The following is a 17236-nucleotide window of genomic DNA, read 5'->3' on the forward strand; positions in this document are numbered from 1 at the left end:
CCTTCCCAAGCAATCTGAGACTCCAATGTTTTGTCTCCCTTTGCCCAGCTGCTTCATACCTCTTCTGGTTCTAGAAGACATGGGGAGGGGGAGACAGCCTGGCTTCCTCACAAGCCTGTCTCATCGCTGCCTCTGGTTCTGGACTGCTCTCTACTAGACACTTCCTGCTCACTAAATAAATCCTGCTACCTCTTCAGCTTCCAACACCTCCTCCTGTGTATAAGACTAGGTTTTTTCCCTTAAAAAGAATGTCAAAAATTGGGGGGGGGGGCTATACACAGGGCCATCTCCCTCCATTTTCTTAAATCTGAGTCCCCCAAAATAGGGAGCGTCTTATACATGGGTGTCTTATAGACGGAAAAATACAGTAGTCCTTCAGTCACCAAACTCTCAATTGGAGAGCCTCTTACTTCACTGAGTGACAATATTGTAACTAATCTCTCTACTGATCAAGTGTATGGGTATTGGATCACACAGGCCATAATGATAGGAATACATGAAATGGATCTGGACCTTCTTGATATTGATGCAGAGAGCCATTCAAAATAGTTAACAATAGCAAACAGGCTTTGCCAACAATTCAGTGCTCAGCATGGTATGCTTTCAGCAAAATAATAATCCAGACACCCTTGAACTCAGATGACAGTGAGAAGAGGAGAACTGGTGTCCAAAAGATTGTTGACTTGGGGGGCACTGAGAGAACCTTCTGTATGTCTGAGGAAGACGCCTTCCATGAACCCCAGTGCTTTGTCCCTGTTTGAGCTGATCAATTAGTCTGATGGGGTATATGAACCTCCTTTGACATGTCATCTTACTATGGTGGAAGTGAATAAGTTTATTGCTGAGCCCATGAAAGTTCCGCAACAGTCCTGTTATGCTCAGTCTATAGAGAGATGTGTGCAGCAAGTCACAGAGGCAGCAGGGCTACATCAGAGGCCAAGAAGTGGCTGATGGCCAAGGACGAAGCCAAGCAAGACTTGATGAAACTTGCTGTTTAAATTTCTTATGAACTGATGTCATTACTTTCTAATATTGCTGTATGAGTACAAGGTAATGTTGTATGCTTAGTTGGATATGCTTTGTGCAGAGAAACTAACTTTTTTATAGCATTGCCCACATTTTCAGAAATTAAAATTAAAATTCTTTGGTTTTCCAAGAACAGTTTTTTTAATCAAACCTGGATTTACCAAGCTAAATGTTGTCCAGTCACAAAAATAATGGCATGTTTGAATTCCTCACACCCAAAATAATATATATATAAGACCCCCTTGCTGAAGAAATTTTCAAAAATTAAGTTTCACCCCCCAAAATGACATGCCCTACGAGGTAGCAAATGACATATTTCCCACTAAGGCAGAGGTGGAGAACTTATTTCTGTCCAAGGACCACAATGGACAACCTTCTAGGAACCACATGCCAGTGGTGGATGGAGCCAGTTGCAAAAGTGGGCAAAGCAACAAATATAAACTTTACCTTTGTCCAGTAGGATAGTTTCTAAACACACACACACACACACACACACACACACACCTTTATCCTCCATAACACAAGCAAGAGGCGTTATCAGAATTCATAGACACTTTCCAGCCAGGCACAAAAGCACACAAGAAGGGTGCTAAGAAGAGCTAGTGAAGGAGCTGTGGCTGTGAAGGGTGTCCCGAGGTCCAGACATTTGGTCGCCGGGCCTGAGGTTCCCTACCTCTGTGCTAAAGTGATCCACCACCATTGTTTTAGAGTGCTTTGCCATCAAACACTTAAATGACACAAATATTTCTACAAACGCTTTCCCCAATGCCAAGATAGCATCAGATCATTCCCCTCCTGCACATCTCCCACAGAGGCCCAGCCCTTCCTTATTCCAGCTCCTTCGGGATACTGTAACCGACAAGGTAGAAAAGGATTCCAGAAATAAACACTAATGGGACTCCCGCCGCTGCAAACATGAATGACCACCCATAATAAACGTTCACAGGAATATCGTTGAGGCATCTTTCGCTTCTTTCTAGAAGTATGTACTTCGGGAGATCGGCAGCAAATTCCTTCCACATTGCAAACATGAATATGAGCAGGGCAAATAAAGCACCTGAGAGAGGAGAAGAAGAGAGAGGCTTGGTTGGTTTGATTGGTGTTTATTTGTATTTCTATGGCACTTCCTACTCGAATGAATCCCAAAGTAGCTTACAGACAGGGCCCCTGAAGACAGGTGTTTTGTGAGGGCAGGGTTGCGGTTGTATTCTGCAACATGTCATTGGTGCAGTAATCATGCATTAGTGGTGGACCATCCACACACCATTCTGCACTATTAGTTTGTTCTACAATGCTTCCCTGATGTTACCACATTATTGGTGTCTGGAGGGGCACAACAAAATCAAGACAAAGAAACAAAGCAAACCCCTGGAACATCTGTGGTATGGAAAGTTACAGGATTTCAGCAGCAAGCTTTTAGGAGGGAGGATCTGTTGCAATGTTTTGTCACATGTTTTATGCATGCTATGCAAAGCTATTGATATAATTCTAGGAAGTGTGACCAAATTGCATAAAAGATTACCTTGTTTCTATTCTCTTGAGCTGCAAAAGTCACGAATTCCTAGATTTGCATGAGGTGCCATTATCACTCTCCGCATGTTGCTGAACTTGTTTCTTAGCCATTGGTTTCAGATTTCCAAGATACACTTCACAGTGATTATGTTACATACCCTCTTGCAATGTTTGGGGAAAGACTGTTTATTTATTGGACTTCTCCAGATCAGGACACAGGGAGGGTAATATTTTTATACAATCCAAACAAGTGCAAAAGTTTATAAAAACTTTAAATATATATATTGTTTTGTGCTGTCTCTTCCTCATAAGGTGGAAAGTTCAGGGTGGCCTAAAAGGGCAGATTTGCCACATAGGAAATGGGTACCGAGGAACTGAAGGTACATAGGGATGGGAGATACATTCAGTTCAGTTTGCATTTTAATACAAAACTCTTTAACTCTTTAATTCACATTTCATGAAAAAAATATGCTAACCAAAATGCTTTTATCCTTCAAAATTTGCACTTCTCTGCAGTGCAGTTCTCTAACCAAAAAATGTGTGCCAAAAGGTGTCTATTAGGAGAAAATGCATTATCTGAGTGGGAAATAATATGCAAAAATGCATATCATCTAAGGGGGAATTGCTTGCAAAAAATGTATATCTTAAGGAAATTTGCATACAAAAATTCACATACCAGGGGATATTTGCATTAAAATGCTGGTATGTGAGAGGTCTGTATGTGTGCTGCATATGTGGTGAGTGTGTGCATGAACACATGCAAGGAAATGGCCCTTGTCCACTTTGGCCATGCCCACAACTAGCATAATGTGGCCCTTGAAGGGTTTGCCAATTCTTGATGGGGCTCTTAAACCAAAATAAAAGATTAGATGCCCCTGCTCTAATTGCTTATTTCCATGGGGTAGGACTGGTGGGAGATGTTTGGATTGGCAGAAGTAAGGTATAGTGGGAATGAGCAGAATATGAAGGACGGGAAGCAGCCCCCCGCCCTCTCTCTCACACACACACATACACACACTTTTTTGAAGGCACCTTTGGTTTCGAGGCCAGATAACAGCTCCTGGAATCCTGTGTTGGGACTGATCTAGTCTTTAGTTTTACTCATAGCACAATTTTATGCATTTGTTCAGCTTTGCTTTGTGGCATTGGTTGGCTGCATATATTGACAGAACTGATCCCTTCCTTTCTTTAAACGCTCTCTGCCTCCACGCATTAGGGCCTGCGATTAATTGAGAGTTTCCATTTCAATGTTGATTTAGGTCAATGGTATCTTCTGGGGAGGGGCTAATTGCAAGGGCGTTGAACCATGCTATGACACCTTTCGCCTTTAAATTCTTGCAACAATTGTCATGGGTCTGACTGCAAGCCTTCCTAACTCCTCCTTCTCCGTCAAAGGATGGTAGCAACTTAATTTCAAGTAAATTGTTCACTAAACTCTGTGCCATCCTTTCTCGCTTCATAGCATCGTGAAACCTTGTTGGCTAATTGTAGAGACAAGTGGATGAACTCCAGACTCTCTTTAGAACTTCTGAAGCCTGTCTATAATTTGCTAATTACAGGGAAAGTGAACTTTCAAGCCCCCCTTTTTTCTCACCTCCTTGCCTAGCAAAAACATCCAAAAAAACTAAGAAAAAATAATGAGATGCTGATATCTTTCTTGGCAATTCATAAGTGCAAATGCATATGATATATGAGCAGCTTATAGCAGCCACAATATGGAACTATTAACTTTGAGAAAACAATTTGTAATATAAAGTGTTGGCTATCTCCCCCCCCCTCCTTCTCTCTATTATTTTCTTTCTTTAAAAGGTTTGATGGAACTCCGTCAAGGACTGGGAAGAATCCCTGTGAGCCAGGCCACTTGTTACACTCATCAGATACAGCTAGATCAAGTCAAAGGTCTATCTGGTCCAGCATCTTGTTCTACGGCAGCCAATCAGATGACTATGGGAAGTCCACCAGCAGAATATGACTGCAACGGCAACTCTCCTCACGTTGCTGTTACTGATTTCCATTAATTAATGGTTCCCATTAATTGGTTTTCCGAGGCATGTGGCCTCTAACAGTGGCGTTAGAACATAGGCATCATCATGACTTAATAGCCTTAACCACCATGAATCTATCCAATCCACACCCACCCTGGGGAGTGTCTCCAGGCTCTTGATTATTTTGGCTGCCCTTTTCTGCACCCTTGCTAGCTCCAGTATATCTATTCTGAATGGAGAATGTTCAGAGTATTCCAAGTGTTGCTGCACCATAGATTTGCGTAAAGGAATTCTGATATTGGCAGTATTATTTTTGATCCTTTCATATGATAGGAGGTCTTTCAGGTGCATGTAGAGTGTCCAGGTGGAAAAGAGGGCAGGACTCATGCTCCATCCATAGTATTGTGTAGAAGCGGGGATTTAAGCAGGTGAGGGGGATCTTTTTCACCCTGAGGGCTGCTTTGCCTTCTGAGCAATCTTCCAAGGGCCACTTGCCAGTTCTGGGCAGGACTAGATGTGAAGGTTGATGGAGCAATTGCTATAAGTTTTGTCTGTGTACAGTAGGCTAGTTTCGACACACACTCACACACCCCTCTCTAGTCTCCAAGAGAGAGGAAATACTGTAGTTAAAGTATGCATTCCACCCAGAGCAAACATTCTCTGTGTGAAGCAGGGTCAATGAGGGGTGTGGCCCAGGAAGAGTTGCGGGGGCCAACTGGGGAGATTTGAAGGACCACATTTGAGTTTTCCCACCCCTGTGATATGACATACATATTCATGGCCTAAATTCCAGCTCTAATCCAATAAATCTGTTAGTCTTTAAAGTATACTGGGTTGGTTTTTGCTGCTGCAAGGCTACCCCACTGGAAACTGTTACATGAATTTGCAAAGAAAGCCTCTCTCAAGTTAACTGTCACATGTCAAACATGGTTAAGAACACCTCATGGCAAAGCAGTTCTCACAGAAAATGTGTTTCATTATCTGATAAAGCAGTTGGCAACACAGCCAGTAGCTTGGTAGGGATAAAGGTCTCCACGAGAAGATAGAAATAAATATCAAAAAGCTTCCAGGTCCATCTGCTGAATAATCTTCTCAGCCTACAAGTGTAGATGAGCTGGTTCATTTTGAAAGGGTGCCTCCGGAAAAAACCACCTAGAAAGATTTTGTTAAGGTAGCTGGCAGGTTACCAGGCAGATGCTCTAAAACATGGTCAATAATTGCCTGCCATTCTTAGAAAGAAAGAATGCAATGAGATGATCAAATCTTTCCCTACTGAAGCCCAGTTTGTAATTGAAAAAGGTCTCTGCTGGCACAGCATGCAGTCCTACCAACTTCTGTCGCTTTGAACCTGAGATCCTGCTAGGTTTCAAGACACATTCCCCTTCTTCTGGCTTTGAAATCCCTAAACCTTGCCCATGTTTTAGTCACTGGGGGACATTTAGGGATAGGGAAGAAATATGATTCAGTTTGCATTTATTTGTGAACCTACCTAATGCAAAAGTAACATACAATAAAGTGCATTATATTAAAGGGAAGTGCTTTAGAAAAATGTGTATATTAGGCAAGATTGCTTTCATAGCGTACATTAAGTGAAAAAATTGCACTAAAATGCTGGTGGGTTGCTTTTTTTAAGCACGCAAAATGATGTGAAGATGTGGAGAACTGTATTTAAGATTGGGGAAAAATGAGAAACTAAGAGAAACTAACATTGGTGGATTTCCTCATCCCTAGAGGTGTAACACAGTGTCATTTCCTGATCACCGTATGCAGACATACACTTCAGGTCTGATCCTAAACCTCTGCTGGCTTGCAGGATATCCTCAGAAGAAGAATAGGCTAAAGAGTAACCCTACCCAAATCTGGAGTGAAGTCCCTGAAATGGTTGGATGGTGCCTCGTACACCTCCTCCCAGCAACTTCTGCAGCCCAGCTGGTGACAATTGTGTTGCTCTGCTTTCCTTTGCTCCACATCCGCGAGGCTGAGAGGGGAATCTTGTGGTCTGGGAAGCCCGGGACCTTTATAAACACTGACCAGGCTTGCACCCCTGGGAGGTCACTTAGGTGCTGCTAATGCAGCCATTAGACTTCGCCTCCAGAGGTGTACTTCATTGACTCTTAGTTGGATGCCTCCAACTTTCAGGTGCGTTTACAATTGCGGTGTTAAATGCATAAAAAGAGAGACCACTTGCAAGAAACTTCCAATAGCTTTCTAGAGTCTATTGACACATGGTCACTACATAATAAAGAAGCTATTGGGTGGTAATTCAGCTACCACAGTGAACTACAATAAAATAGGCCAAAAGGTGAAAGGAGAAGGCACAGGAGACATGAAAAGCCTCAATAGCGCTTAACAAGTTCATTCTAACATTACATTGCAGGGTTAGTGAGTGGAGCAACCAGGGGAAACAACACTTAGTTTACTTTTTTTAAAAAAAACACCCTAAAAAACACCCTTCATCAGTGGTCCCCAAGCATTTGTGGCCTGCAGACACACTTGAAAATTTTAGGAACTGTCACAGGCACATCATAATAGTGGCAGTGCTCAGAACTCCTATCTGTAATAAGCAACCTATACCTACCTCAAAACAAAACACAGACCAAAACCTCAGGCAACACCCCCCCAAAATCAGAATTAGGGGGTAGGGGGCCATGGCAAGTCCCAAGGGGGTTGTCTGAGGGCTTACATGTAGTATGTTGGTGACCTCAGTCCTGAAATACTGTCATGACAGGGTCTTCTATGTAAAAAAGAAAGATGGCTAGTGTGTATTTGAAAGTTCTTCTGATAATGCTAATGGATTATGTTTCCACCACCACCACGAATTTTCCTGTCCTTATTCCCCCCCCCCAAAAAAATGCAAATAGGGTGGCAACTGGAAGATGATGTATTTTCAATCAATAATCTATCAATCAATCAATCAGATTATTATTTAGGAGCAGAGAAAGTCTCTACTTTAGGGTGTAGGCAGAATCCTGATTTCCTATCTCAGAACTTAATCCCAAGGCAAATTCCCCCTCCCTATAAATTACAATCACTTTCACTTTTCTCGAAGGAAAGATCACCGGGACACGTAAGTTAATTAAGGATGATCTGCCATCCATATCGGATGACAATGACAGTTTCCCCCTTCTGTTGTCATTCCAAATCCTAAGGCTGTGAAAGAAATACTGTTGATGTTATTGAATGTTATAAAATGGCAATGGATTCTTATTTTATTCTTAGAGTGGATGGTGTATAAAATGGTTTTGCAGTTCATTGATTGTGTATCTTGCTGTCAGAGCTTTTGCTGCTGCTTATTTTATTAGTTATTATTATTTATTAAATTTGTATACCGCCCTATACCCGCAGGTCTCAGGGTGGTTACAGCATAAAGTCACAATGCACAAACACAAAATAAAAGTAAAAACAAAAACAACCCAATAACCCCCCCTCAGTCTATTTTATATTTTATTTTATAACTTCTGTTGTAATTCATTTTTCTTTTCCTGTTTTTATGATGTTTTATGTCTTTAAATTTGTAAGTCACCTTGAGGCTCCTTATTTGTCAAGCAATTCATACATTGAATTATTATTGGGTGTGTATCCAGCTACAAATCCACTCAGAGTTGAGCCACTGAAATTAACGTCCCCTGGATTAGCCACGTTCATTAATTTCAATCGATCCGCTCTGAGTATGACTAACAGAGGATACACAAAACAACAGAAGCAGCAGCCAGTTTAGATAAACATTACAGAACTCTATTCAGAGATTCAGATGATGGTCCAGATGATCTCGTACGAAGACCTTTGACTAATATTAATAATAATATAATATAATTAATATAATTAATATTAGTAATATAATAATATTACTGGAACAATCATAAGAACCAATTTGGATTAAATTATTTACTAGATGTATTAATTGTACTTTGTACATTTGTTTTATTGGATTGGAAGTTATGTTTAGCTGCCCTGGGAATTTTATTGAAGGAGCAGGGTATAAATCACATATGCATTATGTGGAGAATCAAATATAAGTGTATAAAATTCAAGAGTCTCCAGATGAAATGGATTGGCTAGAGGTTCGGAACAGACAAAATAAAGTACTTTTCACACAGTGTATAATTAACTTATTGCAACATCCTACTGCTAAATGTAGTGGTGTCTGCTACCTTAGATGCCTTAAAAAGGAATGAGGAATCAGCACTGTGGAACCTGTAGCCCTCCCAATGTTGTTGAACTACAGTTCCCATCATTCCTGACAATGCAGACTGGGGCTGGTAGGAGAGGGGCTCTAGTTGCATCTGTCATTGGACTCCAACCCCTATCAACCCCAGCCTGCATAGTCAATGGTCAAAAATGATGGAAACTGTAGTCCAATGATGTATGATCTATTACTATTACTATAGATCTATTATGATCTATTATCTGTAGTCCAATGATGTATGATCTATTAGCAGCAATGAGCAGCGATATGAATGGCACCTCAACAGCAATGAACAGCAATGAATGGCACCTCAATTATTCAGAAGTAGGAATAACCAAATCTGTCAATTTCAGTTTCTCTCAATTCTGGCTTTGTCTTTCTATCTGTGTGTTTGTCTCACACACAGCTCATTTCCTTTGTTCCCCTTAATGGACCATTACCCAGACAATCACCGCATTGGGAATCTAGCATGGCTTATATTTTAACACTTGTTGGATCCAGGGGTTAGAAGGGCCTCAGCATACAGCCTATTCTCCACCCAACTCAAAACTCATAACAACGTCATAATGACCTTCGTTCTCTGAGTGCTGGTGGCCCTTATACAGTGAAGGTAGCACCACACACCCACAAACAAGAAGGAGGAATTAGCGGACTCGGTGAGTTTTGTGGGCCTGCTGGGATTCAAATCTGGGTCTCAGGATCCAAATCCTGGGTAGCTCAGTTGGATAGAACATACTGATAATGCCAAGGATGCCGGTTCGATCCCCCTTTGGGACAGCTACATTGCAGGGGATTGGACTAGATGATCCTCAGGGTCCCTTTCAACTCTACAATTCTGTGATTCTATGAAATCCAACACTCCAACTACTGTGCCAGAAAGAAGGAAAGAGAAACTAACCAGTGATCAATACATGCACCTTTCTCTTTATGAAATACTGTGTAATTTATTATGAGAACACCCATGTGATTTTTAAAATTTTTTTTGCACACATTCAAATTCATTCTCAATCTCTCTCTTTCTCTCTTATGCGCATGCGCACGCGCACACACACACAGGCTACACAAAGTGGGAATTAGCCTCAGCATCCCAGGCACCCATATATCCAATTATCATGAATTGGCAGCTTACCAGCCGTGATGAAGAATCCGCCTCCTACTTTATAGAACCGTGCACTGACAAAAGGCACACCACACACCAAGAGAAATCCTCCTACGAGGCTGGCGGTGACAGCCAGCACAATGAATGCTGTCCAGAAGCCCCTGTACACTGCGCAATCAGAAAGAAGAAAGTAGAGGGGAACGCTGAGTAAACTCACATAATCGGATCTCCTTTCAGGAGAGGCTTGTAGCAAACCAATTTGTTCCAAGTTTCTCCAGCAAACAATTTGGGGAAAGTCGGGAGGGAAGGGGGAGAGAGAATGAAACAAATCCCAGGATTATCATCAGTAATTCAGAATCAGGTTCTTGTCAGTTTTGTGGAGTTGCTGCAATGGACTCAGCTGATCTCTGCACCCTAACTCGCAAGCATAACCAGGGTGCATCATGTGGTAGGTATCATGTTATACACAGAACACGTGATGAATAGCCATGTCCCTTCTATGTTTACAAACATGATAAATGTATGATCATATTTCATGGGGGGGTGGAGGAGAAGATTACAATTGCAACCATGGTATGCAGAGAAAGGGCCACAGCCAGAGCCCATGGCACCCTACAGGTGATGTTGGACTACAATTCCCATCATCTTTAACAACTTGCTATGTTGGCTGGGGATAATGTGAACTGTAGTCCAGCAACATCTGGAAGGCACTGTGTTGGCTACCTCTGCTGTAGCTCAGTAGTAAAAGCATCTACTTTGATTGCAGAAAGTCCCTGGATCAGTCCTCACCATCTCCAGGTAAGGCTGGGAATGTCCCAACACTAGACAGATGCTACCATGCTACCAGTCAGTGTAGGCAATATTGAGATATGAGCCAATAATCTGACTCAATATAAGACTGGTGTTCCATTGTTCATTAGGACTACAGTGCAAAGGCAAAGGGTTAAGCCCTCTTCCCAGCAGAACAATGGATCAACAATTCAGGGTTTCACACAGGAATCTTTCTCAGCCATTTCTTTGAGATAAGGGGCTTTGAACCTTTTGCATGCAAAACATGTGCTTTACCCCTGTGCTACTATATCCCTTCCCTGTTTACTTAGAAGTCAAGTTGGGTCTATACATGCAATAGAAGAAGGGGAGGAGGAGGAGTTTGGACTTGATATCCCACCTTCCACTCCCCTCAAAGCGGCTAACAATCTCCTTTCCCTTCCTCCCCCACAACAAACACTCTGTGAGGTGAGTGAGGTTGAGAGACTTCAGAGAAGTGTGACTGGCCCAAGGTCACCCAGCAGCTGCATGTGGAGGAGCAGGGATGCGAACCTGGTTCACCAGATTACGAGTCCACCATTCTTAACCACTGTACCCGAGGTGCTAGGATAACAGTAGACATTCAGTCTATGGGGTCAAATTTAACATGTGCATACCTGCAGTTGCATCGTAGGAGGGGTGAGGATGAGGTCCAAGTGCAATAGGCATAGGAAACAGGTAGCCATGCATGCAATGTTTTGGATGTGCTTGACTCGCTGGAAGAAAAAAATAGAAAACAGGACAGTTGTCTGCTGCCTCTGTGGTTTAACAGTCACGGTAATCAGGTCTACAAGGGTTCTAATCATGCATCTGTAATGCAAGAACATCTAAACAGTGGCGTAGCGTGGGGGGTGCAGGGGGGGCGGGCCGCACCGGGCGCAACATCTGGGGTTAGGGCAAATCCATGGGTTAGGGGGCGCAAATCCACGGGTTAGGGGGCGCAAATCCACGGGTTAGGGGGCGCAAATTACTTGCCTTGCCCCGGGTGCTGACAACCCACGCTACGCCACTGCATCTAAAATATGCAAGCTGGCAGTTATCAGAGCAACTGTTTAAGAATGCTTGCTTATTTCCTACCCACTCTGCCCTTTCCCCTTGTGAGTCTTTTTGTTTGTTTTTTAGATTGTAAGCCTGCAGGCAGGAGCTGTCTTGCTTTTAATTAGGGCTGCCGTACATCCGGGATTTCCCAGACATTACCAGGATTTCAAAGGTGGAAGTGATGTCCAGGGGGAATTTCCGGAAGGTGGCAGTTTGTCCTGGATCTTCGGCAAGTAAACCAAAAAATGCATTTTTGGGGGCTAGACACTGTAGAACTTATTCTTTTCTACTGTCCATTGTACAACCAGCTACGCAAACACGTAGTCTAACATCACTGCACAATGGAAATATCAGATTCTATCTGTCTGACATTAACACAAAAGTAACTGCAAGGGTGGTTGAGTTTTTGTCAATAGTATCTCTCTGAGTGGTGAATGGCACTATTTAGTGGGAAGAAATCCCAATGAAAATCCTCATTACTATATATATTTTTACATGGCTGTTTCTTTAGGAAATCATTATTCTCTCTGTTTACAATGTCAAGGCTGTTTGTGTCATTGCCGCCAACATGGCACCATCCACACGCAAGTAGAGGGTAGCAACAAGCTTGGGAAAATCTCCGTTTTTACAAAAGTACAAAAAATCTTTAGGGGAGGCACAGCATGGGAGATTCCCAAGCAACCCAATGAGGGTTGAGCATGTTCAGTGCCCCTAGAATACTGACTGATGGGAGGAGATAGAAAATCAGGGGGAAGTGGGAATGGAATGGAGGGTCCTCAACCCCAAGCAGATGCATTCTACACCTTTGGGTCACATCCACACCAAGCATTTAAAGCACATTCAATGCACATTTAAAGCATATAGCTTCCCTCATAGAATCTTAGGAAATATAGTTTTCCCCCTCACAGAGCTACAACTACCAGCACCCTTAACAAACTACAGTGCTCAGGATTCTTTGGGAGAAGCTGTGGGTTAAACCACAGAGCCTAGGACTTGCCGATCAGAAGGTTGGCGATTCGAATCCCCACGACAGGGTGAGCTCCCGTTGCTCGGTCCCTGCTCCTGACAACCTAGCAGTTCGAAAGCACGTCAAAGTGCAAGTAGATAAATAGGTACCGCTCCAGCGGGAAGGTAAACGGTGTTTCCGTGCGCTGCTCTGGTTCACCAGAAGTGGCTTAGTCATGCTGGTCACATGACCCAGAAGCTGTATGCCGGCTCCCTCGGCCAATAAAACGAGATGAGTGCCGCAACCCCAGAGTCAGCCACGACTGGACCTAATGGTCAGGGGTCCTTTATATACTTTAAATGTGTGTTAAATGTGTGTTAAATGTGTATTGCGTGGGTGTGACCTTTGTTGCATTTCCTACTTTGTTCTAAGCTTGATGTGGTAGAAGCTATCATAATCTATTATCTCCCCACCACCACTTTCAGGTAGCACTTCACCTATTGATTGAATTCATCCTGCATTGCCTGGGAATTGACCTAGGAATAGTTACCATTTTTGAGTGCTGCAGTGCCTAAGGATGGCATACTTCCGAGGAAGTAGAGGGGCCATTACTGCAGAGGTGTCCCATCAATATTAATGTCACCAAGGCTTATCATGATGAACGGTAATAGGATGAATGTTCAACAAATTAATTAATGATTATCCACTTTACTTAAAAATGCTTCCCACAAAATGGGGGGCACTTTATAATAAATGGACATTCGTTCGTGCTAAGTGACTAATGAAATTTCAACTGCATTAATTATTGCATCTGCAAAAAGCGGCAAAATGAATTTGCTGCGATCGGTCTCATTAATGCAGACACAAAAAGTAATAAAAGATCTCCTGGTTATCAAGAATATCTTGCGCTATGGGAATGGGCTTCAAGTGATGTTTAATTTGATCATTTGACTTAAGGTAATATCATGTTATACAACGTATTATAATAATTAGGCTTGGATGGCCTCCATTATTACATTAACGTGGCAATCCAGAACTATCTATACTTTATCGATGAACGCTAGAAGTACAATATAAGGAAGGCTATTAGAAGACTCAGTTGGCAGTTCTGTGCACACATACTTGGCATTGTGGGGCCAAGTGAGGTCTGCTTCCAAGTAAATATGCTTGGGATCAGAAGTCAGAATAAAATGCTGGTGAGTTTCTAGAATCAGGAATGTGGAAGAGCATACACAAAAGTCCTAGATAACTATCATGCTTATTTATTAAACATATTTATCTACTCCCAAACCATAAACTATCAGGTCAGGGATTCATAATAAAATAAAAAACACACAGTTAAAAGCAATTCAAATAAAAGCAATTGGCTAATTAAAACATCTGCAATGGCCTGCTGTAATTAAAAAGACTTCAAGAGGCACCTGAAAGACAGATGTGAGGGTGACTGCCTAATAATCCCTGCTGGAAGACTGGTCCACAGCATGTGACCATTGACACTCAATGTCCAACTTGCAGCTGAGGCCAGTCAGGCTTCTGTTACATGGGGGACAACAGCTTTCTTGGTGATTAAACCTGGATATAAGGGCTCAAGGGCTCAAAGTATGCTTTGTCCAAGTTATTCAGGGCTTTGTATATCAACACAAGAGCCTTGAACCTGGCTGGTTGCATATGGGCAGCCAGTGCAGGTGTCTTAGCAGATGCTATCAGTCACCTGCCCCCATCAGCAGACCAACTATTGTGTTCTACACCAGCTGGAGCTTCCAGACCAGGCACAAGGGCAGCCCCACATAGAGTGCAGTTCAATAATGCAGTCTCAAGGTTACTATGCTTAAACCAAAGCTGTTGGCTGGATGGCAAACCAATCTGACAAATACGACTGCTGCTTTCAGTCCGCAAATGACACATAATTGATTACAGTTCTCCCACCATTTGTACTAAGCTTCCTCTGCAGTGAAATGAATGGAGTAGAATAATGTAATCACAAAGTATGTTACATAATTTTGCCACAGTGGACTGTGAGTTGAATAATGTCATTTTTGGTGGAAGGTGAACTGCAGTGAAATGGAAACAGTGACACATGTGATTAATACAGAGCAGGATGAAAATCAATGCCTTCTTGGCTACAACCTCAACAGAAGCACTCTTGTTAGGTAGCTACTATAAACTGCAACACTGTGTTGCCGATTCCACTTGTACTCACTAAACCAGAAGTTCCATATGGTCTCCTTGTAGTCTTCACCAAAGAACCAGCACCGCCAAAAGAAACCTTCATGGTGAAACGTAAGAATTCCTTTTGTCCAATTTCCCGTCCCAACCTATTTTTTAAAAATGAAATTCCAGGAGTTCTATGAAAATTATTGCATTCCATTTAGCACAGAAGCATTTATTCATTTACATTTGTATCCCACTTTTCTTGTGAGATACTGTATGGGGTACTGCCCACTTCATTTTATCATCACAACAACTCTTGGTAGATAGGTTATATTTTTAAACACGGTATTAATAGGCAGATAGTGTTAAAATTGAGCTTGAATCCCTAATATACCAAGCACTGCTTATATATACAAAGACAGAGCATAATAGCTAGCCAATGTGTTGTTGTTTATTAATTTAAATGCAACTTTTGGACATCATTCTCCAAAACCCAAATGACTACTTTATGTATACCCAAGGACTGGAAACATTCACAGTGTGTTTTGCAGGTGTGTGAGTGCTGTTTTCTCATTTTTTTAAGCAGCAGTCAATTTCCCTAAGCCTTGTCACAAAGTCAAACTGTTTCTGAAGGTCCTTCAGTTTCAAAAGGGGATTGTCATGCAGAAGGAGAGGTGGGGGAAACCATAGGAAAACATAAGCCTTAAAAGTCTGGTTGGTGGGCACAGAACAAACAGCCTGGTTCTTTGGATCCCAGCCAATGTTTTAAAAGAATCTGGGTGTGGGGTTAATAATATCTCATTCCAGCAGTTGGAACAAATACACTGGGTAAAAGCATGTTTTGAACTGGACCTCTCCCCTGCTTCTTCCTCCACTTGGGAAAGTGAGTAACATGCCAAAGAAACTGGAGACACAATGGATGGAGTTGAGAGAATCCCCAAGGACATTTCCTACGTTCACACAGTCAAGGTTTGCTATTTGGCCAGAATTTTACAAGCCTGGCTGCTTTTTGCCCTCTAATATTATGCATATTTACTTTGAAAGTAAGGCCCAGTATGTACAATCAGATTACTCCCAGGTAAGGGTGAATAGGACCTTAGGCTTAGCCAGTTACCAGAACTGGAGTATAATATTGGCTACAATATGTCCTTGTTTTTTAGCAGGGGTGACACCAGGTTAAATAAACATTAGCCGAGTCATTATATGGGTTTTACTGCACTAATTCATCCATTAGATCTGCATGTAAGTGGGGGGGGCACATAATTCTAAGGAAAACATTGTATTTTCTTTGCAGATGACAGTCACTGATGATAGTCTGGTTGTTTAAGAATTAATTTAATCTGAATATGTCAGGTGAAGAGAGAGCATGCACGAGAGTTTCTTATTTGAGATCAAAACTCTCAATCTCTTTCATTTTCCTCTCCTTTCCAAGAGCATTCTCTTTTCCCCTGGTAATGGTGCATTAAAGCTACAGAAGGTTCTTCACAAACTATTTCGCCAGGTTTACCTCCTCAGTGTGATAGGTGCCGTTCTCAGGTATGAATCCTCCACACGTCTCCGTCGCCAGGAGCCAATAATCTGTCCCAAAGGCTACAAGAAAGAGAAGGACCCCAAGGACTCCGATGATCCCTGCTAAAAAGGCAGCTATTTTGATCTTCATGATAGAAAGACAAAGCAGGAGGGGGTGGGCAGCTCAAAACCCAGCAAAGGAGGAAGATAATGTTCTTGTTTTGGGGAGAGGGAGAGGAAGGGAGGCAGAGAGAAAGAGAGAGAGAGAGAGAGAGAGAGAGAGAGAGAGAGAGAGAGAGAGAGAGAGCAGGGAGTGGAGAATGAAGAGAAGGGGTTCTATTTTAAGACACAGATCAGCATCATTTCATGACTGGTATTCATTTCACAGGGCACTAAGGAGAGAGCTATGAAAAGCTGATGACTTGGGTCTACCAAGCAGCTAAGGCATTAAAGCACACCCATGTGTGTATACTCTGAACTTTCAATCTGCATCAAGGTAACTGACATTCTGTCCGAAAAAGAGCTGCATGCTGTCACCTGCACATATTGCAACCAATTTCTCTCATAAAAATAGAGAAAATGGAACCTGCAACAAAATGTTGGGAGTCCAAGATGTTGCTGTGTGGAATTCTCCTATTCAGGGTTCCAGGCAGGCAGATGCTCCAGTACTGAGCAATGGCTCTTCCACGAACCAAATTACTCAGAAACAAAATTAAGTCTGGGGCTCCTGTGGGCAAAAAACGCATCAGCTCAAAATCTCCTGCTCCAAGGAAAACAGACCAATCATACGAAAGCAAATCTCCCTAAAGCAAAAGATTCCATAAAGGCCTCTCCTTGCCACTCCCCACTGGCAATGGAATTAAATAACTAACAGTTTGCTAATAGTAGAGTTGACCCTGACTGAAGAAGAAAGGTGTTTTGGTCCCTCCCCCCACACACACCTTGGTTTTATGGTGCTGGTGTGGGATCCTTGTAGC

At 42.4% G+C, this 17236-nt stretch overlaps 1 protein-coding gene across 1 annotated transcript; it reads right to left on the minus strand.

Moving 5' to 3' along the window:
- Window positions 1–1143: 1143 nt before the first annotated feature.
- LOC310754303 (transmembrane protein 182-like) lies at window positions 1144–16607 on the minus strand. Its single transcript, XM_083596128.1, has 5 exons — window positions 16258–16607; window positions 14800–14914; window positions 11233–11331; window positions 9839–9976; window positions 1144–2083 (listed from the first exon to the last, which is right to left on the minus strand). Exons 1-5 carry the CDS (start codon window positions 16408–16410, stop codon window positions 1854–1856), a joined length of 735 nt encoding a protein of 244 aa, XP_083452254.1. The 5' UTR covers window positions 16411–16607; the 3' UTR covers window positions 1144–1853.
- Window positions 16608–17236: the final 629 nt, after the last annotated feature.

This window comes from Podarcis filfolensis, assembly GCF_964270895.1.
Source record: "Podarcis filfolensis genome assembly, chromosome: Z".
NCBI classification, from domain to species: domain Eukaryota; kingdom Metazoa; phylum Chordata; class Lepidosauria; order Squamata; family Lacertidae; genus Podarcis; species Podarcis filfolensis.

Bases quoted from the DNA above. Each gene is read 5' to 3' on its own strand.
- LOC310754303 (XM_083596128.1), bottom strand. From the start codon at position 16,410: ATGAAGATCAAAATAGCTGCCTTTTTAGCAGGGATCATCGGAGTCCTT. The intron at 14,915-16,257 runs GTAAACCTGGCG...TTTAAAAAATAG, and splicing joins GCACCTATCACACTGAGGAG to GTTGGGACGGGAAATTGGAC. The intron at 2,084-9,838 runs GTAAGCTGCCAA...CTCCTCTCTCAG, and splicing joins CGGATTCTTCATCACGGCTG to GTGCTTTATTTGCCCTGCTC.